General features: G+C 44.6%; 6 protein-coding genes across 6 annotated transcripts; 2 read left to right on the top strand and 4 right to left on the bottom strand.

Moving 5' to 3' along the window:
- Positions 1–54: 54 nt before the first annotated feature.
- On the top strand, positions 55–426 carry JR316_0000463 (uncharacterized protein; the record flags this gene model as incomplete). Its single annotated transcript, XM_047886278.1, has 1 exon — positions 55–426. The coding sequence occupies one exon, from the start codon at positions 55–57 to the stop codon at positions 424–426; it is 372 nt and encodes a 123-aa protein (XP_047754024.1).
- A 575-nt stretch (positions 427–1,001) lies between these two features.
- Positions 1,002–5,980, bottom strand: JR316_0000462 (putative ubiquitin carboxyl-terminal hydrolase 2; the record flags this gene model as incomplete). Its single annotated transcript, XM_047886277.1, has 15 exons — positions 1,002–1,079; positions 1,140–1,538; positions 1,591–1,776; positions 1,834–2,074; positions 2,124–2,238; positions 2,292–2,822; positions 2,877–3,036; positions 3,086–3,174; positions 3,225–3,333; positions 3,385–3,890; positions 3,937–4,035; positions 4,097–4,422; positions 4,471–4,563; positions 4,617–4,746; positions 4,771–5,980. The coding sequence occupies 15 exons, from the start codon at positions 5,978–5,980 to the stop codon at positions 1,002–1,004; spliced, it is 4,272 nt and encodes a 1,423-aa protein (XP_047754023.1).
- Positions 5,981–6,506: 526 nt separating this feature from the next.
- Positions 6,507–7,876, bottom strand: JR316_0000461 (putative quinone oxidoreductase; the record flags this gene model as incomplete). The annotated part of the gene is made up of 7 exons (XM_047886276.1): positions 6,507–6,702; positions 6,761–6,889; positions 6,956–7,350; positions 7,413–7,560; positions 7,616–7,656; positions 7,708–7,782; positions 7,835–7,876. 7 exons carry the CDS (start codon positions 7,874–7,876, stop codon positions 6,507–6,509), a joined length of 1,026 nt encoding a protein of 341 aa, XP_047754022.1.
- Positions 7,877–8,479: 603 nt separating this feature from the next.
- JR316_0000460 (Tyrosine-protein phosphatase non-receptor type 11) lies at positions 8,480–9,808 on the bottom strand (the record flags this gene model as incomplete). Its single annotated transcript, XM_047886275.1, has 1 exon — positions 8,480–9,808. One exon carries the CDS (start codon positions 9,806–9,808, stop codon positions 8,480–8,482), a length of 1,329 nt encoding a protein of 442 aa, XP_047754021.1.
- A 100-nt stretch (positions 9,809–9,908) lies between these two features.
- Positions 9,909–10,469, top strand: JR316_0000459 (Nuclear receptor 2C2-associated protein; the record flags this gene model as incomplete). Its single annotated transcript, XM_047886274.1, has 3 exons — positions 9,909–9,958; positions 10,009–10,090; positions 10,152–10,469. The coding sequence occupies 3 exons, from the start codon at positions 9,909–9,911 to the stop codon at positions 10,467–10,469; spliced, it is 450 nt and encodes a 149-aa protein (XP_047754020.1).
- An 88-nt stretch (positions 10,470–10,557) lies between these two features.
- Positions 10,558–12,127, bottom strand: JR316_0000458 (37S ribosomal protein S35, mitochondrial; the record flags this gene model as incomplete). The annotated part of the gene is made up of 4 exons (XM_047886273.1): positions 10,558–10,869; positions 10,929–11,153; positions 11,597–11,788; positions 11,849–12,127. The coding sequence occupies 4 exons, from the start codon at positions 12,125–12,127 to the stop codon at positions 10,558–10,560; spliced, it is 1,008 nt and encodes a 335-aa protein (XP_047754019.1).
- Between the last annotated feature and the right edge of the window lie 95 nt (positions 12,128–12,222).

The following is a 12,222-nucleotide window of genomic DNA, read 5'->3' as shown; positions in this document are numbered from 1 at the left end:
CGACAATAACAACAACAACAACACCACTTGCTTTGGCCGATCACTACATATATCATGTCCTTACGCCCAAACACAACTTCAAACCATGTACAAACGTCGGCCGATCGCATAGCCATTGCTGAAACAGAAAAAGAGATAGCAGAGGTTGAAGCAGAGCTGAATGCACTCATGGACGAGAATTCTAATTTACTAGGCAGCGAGGATGTCACTGAACTACTCCAGCGTCTAGCAAATGCAGAGAATATGGCTGAAGACATGGAGAGCAAGGTTGATAGCGTTCTGCAAAAGCTGGACGAGCTTCTTTCTGGTCTAGGTGCCTCAGAGTGTGTTACGGGTCCATCTGACGATGGTGTGACGGGCGCCACTCCAACTGAAGAACAGCATTCTGCACCTCTTCCCAGCACAGCAGTAGAAAGACCTACTTAAAACTGCCTTCGGTAGGTCTGTTGAACAGTATATATAAATTTGACATTCAAAGCTGAAGAGGGCGTTAAACCCACTTGTTCGTTTTTCTCAATCATTTGTTTTCGCTCAGCAGGTACCACTATCACGCATTCACCATCCTATATTTCATTATTGTACACCCGTATTGCAATTTTTCAGTATTTACACTACTCTGCATCGATTGTACACCTACACATGGACATTGCCATATCGTAGAGGGTCCATCATCTACCTTGTTCCACTTTCACTTGCAAATTAACCTACTCCGTACGATTAAACTAACTTCTACAATTCAAATTTAACGAACCGACGCGAAGAGAAGCCAAAGAATGAGGCTGTGAGTCCTGACGGTATAGCATCCCCGTATTTTTTTTTTTCAAAACAAACCAAAACGAAGTACGAATGATGATCAGCTAGTAATACATCGTATAAATGTATGGTCCGATGATAAGTTAATCTAATTATGCCATTGAATACACTGTCATATCAACCAGTCAATAGTAACTTGGCCTACTATACAAAAATGCAAGATTCTGAGAAATAAAACAACAGTATCATTACGACGAATCGAGCATCGATGGATCGAACCGTTTTACGGTATCAACTACGTTGGAGTCTTTGCGAGCAAACACGAGCTAGAGTAATCAATCAGTACAGTAGCCTCCGGGCCATAGTGTGTAGAGAATACAACATACCAGATATGGGTTGGCAGTGGAACCCGTCGTATCACAGAGAACTTCATCTTTCGAAACAACCGTTACATCGGAATCGTTGTATTTAAACCATGAGTCGGGAGATCCAGGCAAATGTCGAGAGTAAAAAAAATAATGTCCCCAAGATGGTGACGAGCCACGATGAATGAAGACAGATGTAAGCTCGTACGCAGCCTGTTTGCAATCTGCCCAGATGGTTTCTAATTCGGTTTTCAACACATCGATGCGAGCGCGAAGGCGATCAATATCATCATTGATTCGTTTCTTTTCATCCTCCAATTGCTGCAATGTTTCGTCTTCAATTGCAGATATACTCCCTGTGCTTTGTAAGCCGAACAAGAACTTCTGTGTATGCTCAAGGGACGAAGCATAGGGTAAATCCTGCATGAGATAGATAAGTAATTATCGTTTGTGATTTACCACATCAACTCACTTTTCCTTCAACCAGAATGCGAACTCTTTCTCTACATGCATTCAACTCTGTCTGTATGGCCTTTGACTTTGACTTCTTATCTGGGTTTGCACTATCCAAAAAACGATCCATGTAGAGGTTCTCTCCAAACTTTACATACGCTTGCGATTTGTAAGGCTGCAGTGTTTCACGATTAAATTGGACTCTCTGGAACAAATTTTATCAATATATTGGTCTCATAGTTGTAATGGAAAGATGACAAACCTGGAGTTGGATCTGAAGCACTGGAGGCAAGTCTACAAGAGTGACTTCCATGCGCGCTTTTCGACCTTCAAAGTCAACTATGTCGTCAAAATAGCCGCTCAGTCCGTCATAAATATCAACACCATCGTTGGTCACATTGACCGGAAGGTGGGAGAAAAGGTCCTCCTTTTCATGGATTGACGCCCTTGATTGTTGAGCATCCGCTGCGGTCAGACGTTGGCGGATTTTTCCGTAAAATAAGCTGAAAGTGTATCAGTACTGACAAAAAAAACTAGAAAGCTTGGATAAACCTCTTGACAACACTGGTCTTTCCGGAATCATCATTCATGTCATCGAACCTCAACAAAGCAGTTTCAATCTGGAACATGCAGTTGTCCATGCACTCAGCAACGTCGTGTTGTTTCCCTTATGGTGAAGAGTTAGCTAAATATCAGTCGGTCTATGATAGATAAACTCACCGAACATCATTGTTGAGTCATTGGTCTCAACTCTTTTTCTGGGAGGGGGAACTGGTTTCTGGGAGGTTGGCACAGAGAGCATCTTGCTGTCACCGTCTGTGCCTTTCGCTAGAAGTTTGGACGATGACGCTTCTGCTCGCGAGGAATTAGAACCAGACGAACTAGGATCTTTTTGGGAAGGGGAAAAATTAAATCCGTCTTTGTCTTTCGGTGATTGTATAAGAGGCACGTCGACATCCATCGCAGTGTTTTGTCGTTCCATGTCTCGAGGTCTTTTTCCCAGCACGGAGTTCGGGGAGCTTGGAGAACGTATAGTTTGAGGATATTCAGGGGCACTTGACCTTAAAGGACCATCGTCGACCAATGTAGCGTCGGTATCATTCGATGAGTCTGTTCCACCCTTGTCCATTTCGTCCTCTTCCTCGTCCCTTGAAGTGATCAAGGCAAGCTTGGCAAGTTCTATGGTCGGAGTAACCGCTGGATTTTCGCTATATTCCAAATGGAAAAATAGCTCCGCAAGTTGATTGATGACTATAATATTCAAATTAGCATCCGTTACAGATAGCCAACATATGAAGGATATACATTTCCTAGAACGGATGATTTCCCTTCTTGTTACCAGTCTTCCGCCTACGCGATGACGTTTCAGATCTTCATCGGACAACTTCTCATCATCGAGAGCTTTGATGTCCAGCTTTGACATAGGTAGTACAGCTTCCCGCAGGTCTTTGATTGTATAAAAATACTACAAAAGATTAAGATGACGAAGTTTGACTAGAAAGATGAATGAGTACCTGTAACAATGAATTAAGATAGCAGGTGTTTCCCAATTGATTAAGCCCTCGGGGTAAATCTGACCTAGTTGGGGCGATAATCTCGCCAGCTACAATGAAAATGAACATCACTATTTAAAAACACAATAGAAAGACGTACGATCCAGTCCAGAGGAAATGAATTGTCTTAGACGTTCACTGTCTCGAACTTCTGCTATCACTGACATAGCCTCGCGCATTTTTTCCAGCTGCATTGGCGTTTCTTCAAGCTAAAACAACGCATGTCAACTGCCTATTCATATCTTCTAGTAGGACCATACCCTCATATTATAAACCGTGATTAACATGTGGTCATCCACGTCTTTGGGTATCTCCAGGGTATCGTAAGCGCGATCGGGGTTCATATACTTGTTTTTTCCAACTTCCCAGGCCTTTCTGAGAGTTATGCTTCCTCTTGATTCTGCCAGAATTCTCAAAGCCTCGTTGGAATGCCTTTGTGTCTCTGAGCCATGTTCATGATCACGCCACGACCGTTTTACACAATCCTTCCAAGCGTTTTCCACAAACTCGTCGGGGATATCGTCTTGGTCGTATTCCACGCCCAATACATTTTCAGAACCGAACCCAAGGGTCGTAGCAGCATTAGCTACATCATCCAGCGTAAACCGTTCGCGAGACTGTTCCATCACAACGAGTTCCTGCACTTGCGCAGGACAACCTCCATATTCCTCAAGCTGCTTTACAATAGCCGTTAGATAGCTGAAATATTTTGAAGTTCCACCAGGATCGCATCGACATTGTGCCAGGTAAGCGAATATCAACATATCTAAGAGACGTTAGTTAACCAATGATACGAAATAGATAACGCCCACCTGCGGAGAAAGTCGTCGCGGTAAGGCCAAGGCCTCTCCAGGCGGCCTCTAAAGGCCTCACTGCTTCAAGTAAGGTATCTGACAACCCGCCTCGTGGGACTATAGAAACCATAACGTCAACATTAGTACTAATGAATTGAGACCGGCCCCCTTCACTGACTTTGATCAGGATGAGCCCCAATAGCAGTTTGGTACATCTCCCTAGCGCTGTCCAATTGGACGTAAAGTTTGAACTCTTTCACAATATCCTTAAGATAAGAAGCTAGATCACAAATAAGTGAGCATATTGCCAAGGAAGAAACAAAAAACATGCCTTGAAGTTTCTTGTAGTCTGCGACCCAGGATCCTATCTCCACCCAAGCACGAAGTAGCTTGCGGCGATTTTGTTTTCCAACAGCAGAGATTGTATCCGTTACGGGGGGTTTCAGCGTGCTATCTCGCTCCATGGCTTCTTCCACGAAGCCCAAGCATTCAAATATACGTTTACTACAAGACATTAAGTAGTAAATATATAAAGAAGATAACGCGACCTACATATTTGGATTCCATCCCACTTTTGCCTGGAATCCAGAACTCATGACCTTAATTTGACGGTTATTGCCTTTCCATAGTTTATTTTCAATGGCACTGAAGAACGTTAGATGCGGAGGAAATCATGGTTCAACAAAAAAAACACTCACGTCAAAAAAGTCTCAAGGGCACAGAGAACGGTCGCTTCACCAGTTCTGTTTAGCATTGGGTGTGCTTTTTTCTCCTTTACGAGCTCATCGATATATTTACGGGGTATGACTCCTGGAATCACGCCCGACGCTATGCAATAAAAAGAGCACTGACAGCAAACATAGAGATCCAAGAGTTGTCCCTCGTCCTCGAGTTCTCCTTCCTGCTCACCTGGTTCTGCGGTATTGATATCTGTGTCAGATGTGATGATTGTACCAGCGCGTCGTCTCTGCTTGAGATTTTCGAGGATTTGCCACTCATCTTGCCTGAAAGGTGGTGTTAATTTGTGACTGTCGACGGCCTTTTCATATTTATGAAAGTGGTGTGTCTTGTTTGTTTTACCGAAAGGCTGGTCAGAATCTTCTATACAAGATTGGGTTTGTCTCCGACGCGATTGATCGGGAAGAGGAGATCCTGAATTATTGATGTAGGTGCGTGAAAGGGGAGGTGGAACAGAAGACGATTTCCAGCTCAGGATGACCCATCCATTGTCCTTGGGGCAATAGTACGCATTTGGGTGAGGAACTGACATCCTAATTTCGTCTTCCGATGGCGGAGGAGAATTATCGCTGGTGGCATGATGTGCATGGGGGGGACTAGAGGAAGTGTTAGAAGGACCAGGAGAAGATTGATCTTTTGTTGGAGTAGAAGAAATATGCGTATTTGCTGGGTGTTGCGGGGTGGTGATGTTAACAGAGAACAAGGAGTGATTTGGGTCATGAAGTTCTTCTGCCAGAATAGGGGGAAGTATACCGAATCCTGGACGCTTGTTTTTGGCACGCTCTTCTGGGTTCCACCAATTTAATTCTTCAAAATGACTTCTACCATCGATGGTGAAGTCATCGATCCTACTCGAGTTGAGATAATCCATGGAATAGTCGGTAGTTCCGACCGTTGTGTGCACCTTTTCAGCCCAATTTGAAGGTGTGTTGGAATTTTCCCAATCTGTTAATGATGAGCTCCAATTATGGGCTTGCCAGACGCTGTTATCTTCAGGAATATCTGAGGCCCAGTTTGTATCTGACTGAGGAATTAGATCCGGAAGCGTGTCATCTTCATCAGCAACATCTTCCACCAGCTCAGGCTCTCGATACCCAGATGAACCATCGTATGACGGTGAATTGTAACGCGCTGGTGGTACATATGCTGTGTGAGACGAGCCTGGATTTTTAGGCCTCGAAGGAAGCGGTGGTGCCTTTGTGCCATAGAAGCTGGAGGTTGGAATCGGGGCAGGACTCAAGATTGGAGTGCTTGGCCTTTGCGACGCTGGTGCGCCGGGGGTTGGCAACGGACGCCTGGTTTTCGGGGTATCCGGATTATCCATAGCCAGATCTTCGTCTTGTTGATATCTGGATTATAGTTATGAGCGTTTAAAGGATCCTGTACAAGACCTGATGAGTGGCATACGTAGTTGTAGTGCTCGGGAGATCGGTTGTTGGCTTGGACTTCTCGATATACAAAGAGGGCTAATATGTGCACAAAGATACTTCCCCGAAGTAGACCAGCGATTTGGAGAATGGTAGCGGTATATAGGAGATTAAGAAGATAAACGCGAGTTCAAAGCTGGAACGCCTACAAAAGCACTTCTAAATCAGAGCCCACGCAGTGTCCATTATTATGTAATTCACCAAGTTAGGGGACAATTACTTGACTTGAATGTCACTTGTCGTCCCTTTTCAATCTGCTCTTCCATATCACACTCGCATATTTTACAATGCTGGTTGCATTTTGTCTTTCCCTCTTTTGCTTCGGATTGGAACATTTATGTTTCTGTTATAGCTCTTTGGTCATTTTTTGTAAACATTCACGGCGTGTGAAGCTTGGATCATCTATCGAGACTTTCTTTACATTTACACCTTGATCAGCAACTTCCCGGTGGTCTTCCCTCCAGCGGCGGTGAGATCGCTTTGTGCCTGCCTCACTCCCTCTACAGTGAAGGGGTACTCTTTATAAATCTGGATCTTGAGGTCCCCTTTCACCACCAAGTCAAAAAGAATCTTGCCATAGTGCTCGGCTTCTTCTGGGGTGTAAACATAGTTACTCATTCTGAATCATTAGCCATGTTTTCAGTACCTGTCCATCCTGAGCAAATATGACAACTCACGTTGGGCGCAATAGTTTGACATTTTTTTCGACAAGCCTAGGGATTGAAAACGGCGGGACGGCACCAGAAGCGTTCCCAACTGAGACTATGGTACCCTTGCGCTTGATCAACTTAAAGTTATTGTCAAACCTGGAACACGAAAACATGTATTAGCCTTCTAAACAATGGAACTGGGAATTTTTTTCCATTACATACGTGTCTTTTCCAACACCATCGAAAACGGCATCTACACCCTCGCCATTAGTGATTTCCAAAACCCTTGCCACAGTGTCTTCTACAGGATATAAAATAACGTGATCGGCTCCATTCTGCTTCGCAAGTTCTGCTTTTGCCGGAGTGGACGTCGTACCAATCACCGTGGCTCCAACGCGTCTTCCAAGCTGTGCAAAAAGTAATCCCAAACCACCTGCAATTGTATGTATGAGGATGGTATCACCCTTTTTAACCTTGTACGCCTCTTCAAAAAATGTGACCGCTGTCAAGCCCTGAAGTGCTGCGGCAGCAGCTATCTTAGTCGACAGGGAGTCGGGCACGGGATACACGAATTTCCAAGGTACTGAGATGTATGTAGCATGGGATCCAAGGAAATCCTAGTTTATTTGAAGGCATGTAAATCGAAGTTTATTGAAATAGCTGTTAGGGATCGACTTACGGCAGCGACTTTGCCGCCAATCTTATATCCTCGCTTCTTGTATGTCTCGTTGGACAAAACGGCATCGTCTGTTGGCAGTGCGACAATTGTACCAGAGGTCTCCTTTCCTATAATGGCCGGGAATTCTGTGTACTTATACAACCCAGACCTTCAAATAAAATATATGGTCAGTTTCGCGGAATCCAAGTTACAAGTGACATCACCTATAGTATGTATCTATGAAGTTAACACCGAAGTATTCAACCTGGTGAATGGAGTTCAACTGAATCTCAAAGTAGATTATCGGATTGATTACCTTGATAACAACATCACCAGGGTTAACTTTAGGGAATGGGATTGTGGTTTTCTCAAGCACTTCCACGCCCCCTGTCTTTGCAAGGATTGAGATTACCCTCACACAAAGACTGGACACTTTCACTTACATGGGGAATAGTGATGGCCTCAACTGTGGAAGGAAGGGACATTGATCGAGTATTCTGTGCAATGTGAGAAAGGTGGCGAAGGTATTGGGAAAGACGAAATTGCACCGCTCGGTATGGGAACATAAATCTTGGGGGCAAACAGAGCGGACATATACTGACCATATAAATAATCCGTACGCTACATGAGATAAAGGCTGATTAATCGGTCGTCTATGACGCCTTTTCAGGAATTTCACCATCATTCGCACATTCTGAAATCAAGCACACAGGCCTCGTGAACGGCGGCATGGCATGTCCGTAGGGAGCCGTAAATGTTAGCTCTCACGTCTACTTGTCCTTCATAACCGTTTCTTATATAGATAGAACGCTGCTTCGAGAATGCGCATCTCGCAAGTACAGTAGTCTTGTCAAAATCAAGCCGAGTATGGAATAAAGTGAGTCTAGGTCGTTAGGCGCTGGCTACAGAAACTTAGTAATTTCAGTTTTTTCCTTCAAATTCTACACATTCGACGAGCAGTGAAAAGAAAAGGGCCTGAGGGAGAAATAGAAAACATCACACAAGGACATTGCATTCCATGCAACATTCAGAAAGTTATAATGTCATTCGAGAAACTTACATTAAACATATGAGGCAATGACGAGCGCCTAATTACTCTCACTGGCAAGCACGGATGCCAAAACTTCGTAAATGAGTGACATCTGTACCTTTCGCTCAACCATCCCTGGTCTTTGTTCTCTCAGGGAATCAACTTCTTGTAGCACCAGGTCATCCTGGAGATCAGGATCAGATGGTATTGGACCAAGAGGTGAGGTGTACACATGAGGTGCAATAGTCGGATGTGCTGCTGGCAAGAGGAAGCCATATTTACGCAGAAGTGAAGAAAGCGCCACAAATGCTCCAGTACGGCCAATTCCAGCAGAGCATCCAACAATGATTGGTGGGTCGGGATCAAGCTCTTCACAGATATGATTTGTAGTCGCTGCTGAATGAATAGGACACTGAGAGGTGTCACGATTGATTCGGTCTACAAGTTGTATGAAGTGGACTAAACTGAGGCGATCTTCTGGACTTGGAACACCGTGATCAGGCCACGAAAGATATAACAGATGGTTGAATACTATTGCTTGGCCATGATTGTCTTCGTCTTGTACACCCGTTCCGTGACGTCCTTCTGCGAGGTGCGAGGTTGCGTTTTTGATTGGTGCAACCGACACAGTACTTTGGATGCAGTGGGCTTCGTCGATGGCTTTCTTGGCCAAAAGAGTAACCTTTAATGGAGGCGCACGCCATCCATGTTCGGCGAGCACCACAACGGATCTCCCCACTTCACTCGGGAAATAAGCATCTGCTTTCTTGCGACCGTTTTCGACATTTCGCGCCAACTGTACGACGGTCCGTACGCGCCTAGTTTTCGAATCTTTTAGAGGCAAATCAACATGAGGTGGGCGTACAGATGGTTGGAGCATGACACTCAAAAATGCGTGTGCAGTGTGTCGTAGGGGTGCCTGCGTCGCGATCCACCATTTATGCCCAAACTTTTCCAACACCCAATTGGCGTTCAAGTATCGTTCGTGCCGTTTCCCTTCGCTCTCATCCCCAACAGCTGGTGGGCTTCCATCGTGAACAATAATGCGGGTGCGATCGTAAGGTATAATGTCAGTATACCGGTTGAGATCGCGGTTGTCTTCATGCAGACCAGCTGTGATTCCGTAATATTCAACGAAATCCACTGCGCTCCCCTCTTTCCTCTGAGACGATCTTTTGAAAACTGGAGATTTATCGTGTTGTGTAGATTCAGAAGCTTTCAATGCAATCTGGTGTGATGCATCCCGAGCGGCATACCGCGTTGCTTCTCTCGAAGAAAGCAAACGCTCAACCTTGTAGATATGCTTGTCGGTGTTAGCAAGAATAAGCCAGGGTGGTATCGTCGTCGTCTTGGCTGTTGTTTGTTTAGATTTTAGAAACGACGGCATATGGATAGAGGAATGAAGGTGGAATAGTCGCAAAACGTCACGTTACAGGTGAAGTTAATTTTAAATTTCTAAAAGATAATGTTCTCTTGTCTATACAGCGATGGCAAGCCACGAGTGGGTGTCCCTCATTGACAGTAATACATCCTTAAAGTCTGTTTTTTTGTTTAAATCAGTTTAATCACATTGCTGATCGAATATAGAGTTAGTTCAACCCTCGAAAAAGCCACAGGAAAGAAAAATTTAATCGACAACAACCCAGAAACATGTTGGACATCACAACAGGTTTGTAGTTGCTCAATCTTAATTTCGTGTTCTCGTACATTTATTCAGTGTAATCTTGAAGGGTCTTCCTCAATTCATACAGTTAGGGTTCGAGGATAGAGTATTACCCAAGCGCCTCTCGATCACTTTTCAAGGAGGATTCGTTGGGACACGCTGTGCATTGTTCGTCACGGATGGCAAAAATAAAAAGGATTGGCAGATATTTGCCACTGTCTACCCGGAAGATGTTAATCGCAGGCAGGCGTTTAACCTGATGCCTGAACAATACGATGGATTCAAAGAAGGAATAGTGGCATTAAAACTAGTCTTCGAAACCAGTTCAGACTTCTTCGGAAGAATAACTGTGTATGACTTGAAGATCGAAGGACTTATAATATAATCTCGACACCATCTAGTTTATTATTCACTATAAGAGAGATATACACAAATCGACTGTATTCATGGATAAACAAAGGCACAAGGAATATCTACTGCTTCGAGTTCAAAATTTTCTGCATCTTTTCAGCAGCTTTCTTTTGCCGTTGCTCTTGCCTGTGCCTGCGAGGCGCGGTGTTCTTGTTTAATTCCTCCACGCTCAAGAACTCAGCCCCGACGTCGACGAATCTGGTAGCGACACGGCCCTGCCTCCAGGAAACGAAGGATGGACGCGAGGGTCGACGTATCCAAGGACTCTTCGGCAGTCGGCCTTGCAGAAGTCTTGCAGCAGCCTTCTTCCTGCGTTGCTCCCTCAGCAGCGCTCTCGTCTTCACAGCCTCCAACACTCCAGGTACGATAGGTTCCTGCGAGGTCATTGATATGGTAAGCAGTTTAGTACTAAATAAAATACGGGACACCTTACCCGTCCATCTTCGGGAGTAGATTCCCAATATAAACGTTCATAGCGATAACGCGCAGCATCACGTTTCTCCGCTTGTTCCAGGGCATCGGCTTGGGAAACATCTTCACGTTCCTCGATTTTGCTTTTGCTCTTAACACCTGCCTTATAAAAAGGTGTTTTCGGATGAGTCCAAGCGTTGAGTAACCTATCCATGCCAATCTGAAACCCGGTTTGTAGAGGAATTCCCTGTAAATAAGCTAGTCAGCATCACTTTGCAAAACATGTACACAATTCAGGGGAAAAAAAGTTCAGATGGGGTTGAAACAGGTTATAACCATATCCCGGGCGATGTAAGGCACCACAGAATTATCTTCCATTTCGCGAATGAAGTTATGTCTCATCTCAAGAGCTGGAATGGTTGCAGTAAAGAGTACTCACAGTCTAGAACAATGACGAAAAGGTAGCACGAGTTAGCAATGAGTGAAAGTGATCATTTAGATATGTACCTGGAAAGAAGAGAAAGGTCAGCGCAGCTCTTCACAAACATAGTTCTTAGAAGAGTGAGATGTCAGGGTTTAAATACGAGTTGTAACCATGGGGTTGTCTATAAGACTAATCGAAGAAGGCATCATTCATCGATCCGCCAATGATATTGGGGGAAGATGGTTGAATAGAAAGATGAGACAAACCTTAGTGAAGTGCCTTTCCAGTCCCTTGAGGCGAAGGATTGCATCAACACGTTTCAAACTCAGGTGATAGCGCTGAGCAAGTCGCCGAGGAGAATGTAATAGAGGGTCCGCAAGAAATTGTTGAAATATTATATCCTTTTGAACATCAGATATTGGGGGAGGCGGTTTGAAAGAAGGATTCATAGGAAATGGCTAAAGCGAAAGAGTACATGTAAGTCTGGCGGAACGGAGAGGAAGTGGAGTTAACTGAACTGTTTTTGGCGCTAACCAATTCTGTGGTGAGGCATAGCGAAACTTGGGGCCAATGGTTGCCATGAACTCCTTATAATTCCTGGGTCCTTTGTCGCCCTGGTCAGCGTCCTGTGAATCTGCCTCCTCAAACTCAGAGACACCATCCTCTGAATCATGTAACTTCTCCGATGTGACAACAGTTGAGTTACTCCTATATTGGGACAGACGAGATGTGCTGGCTACAGGACGTGATACCGAGCGCAGACATGGTCTGAAAGAAGAGAGGTGGTGGCAAAACATTGAGGAGCGCCAGCAAAAAATTTGAAGGATTTCTGGGAACAGTCACGTGAATTTCGGACTTTGAAATATCTGAGTCCAAATAATTGCAATCAAAC

This window comes from Psilocybe cubensis, chromosome 1 (genome assembly GCF_017499595.1).
Source record: "Psilocybe cubensis strain MGC-MH-2018 chromosome 1, whole genome shotgun sequence".
In the NCBI taxonomy this organism is placed as follows: domain Eukaryota; kingdom Fungi; phylum Basidiomycota; class Agaricomycetes; order Agaricales; family Agrocybaceae; genus Psilocybe; species Psilocybe cubensis.
This window is presented reverse-complemented; position numbering and strand designations above follow the sequence as displayed.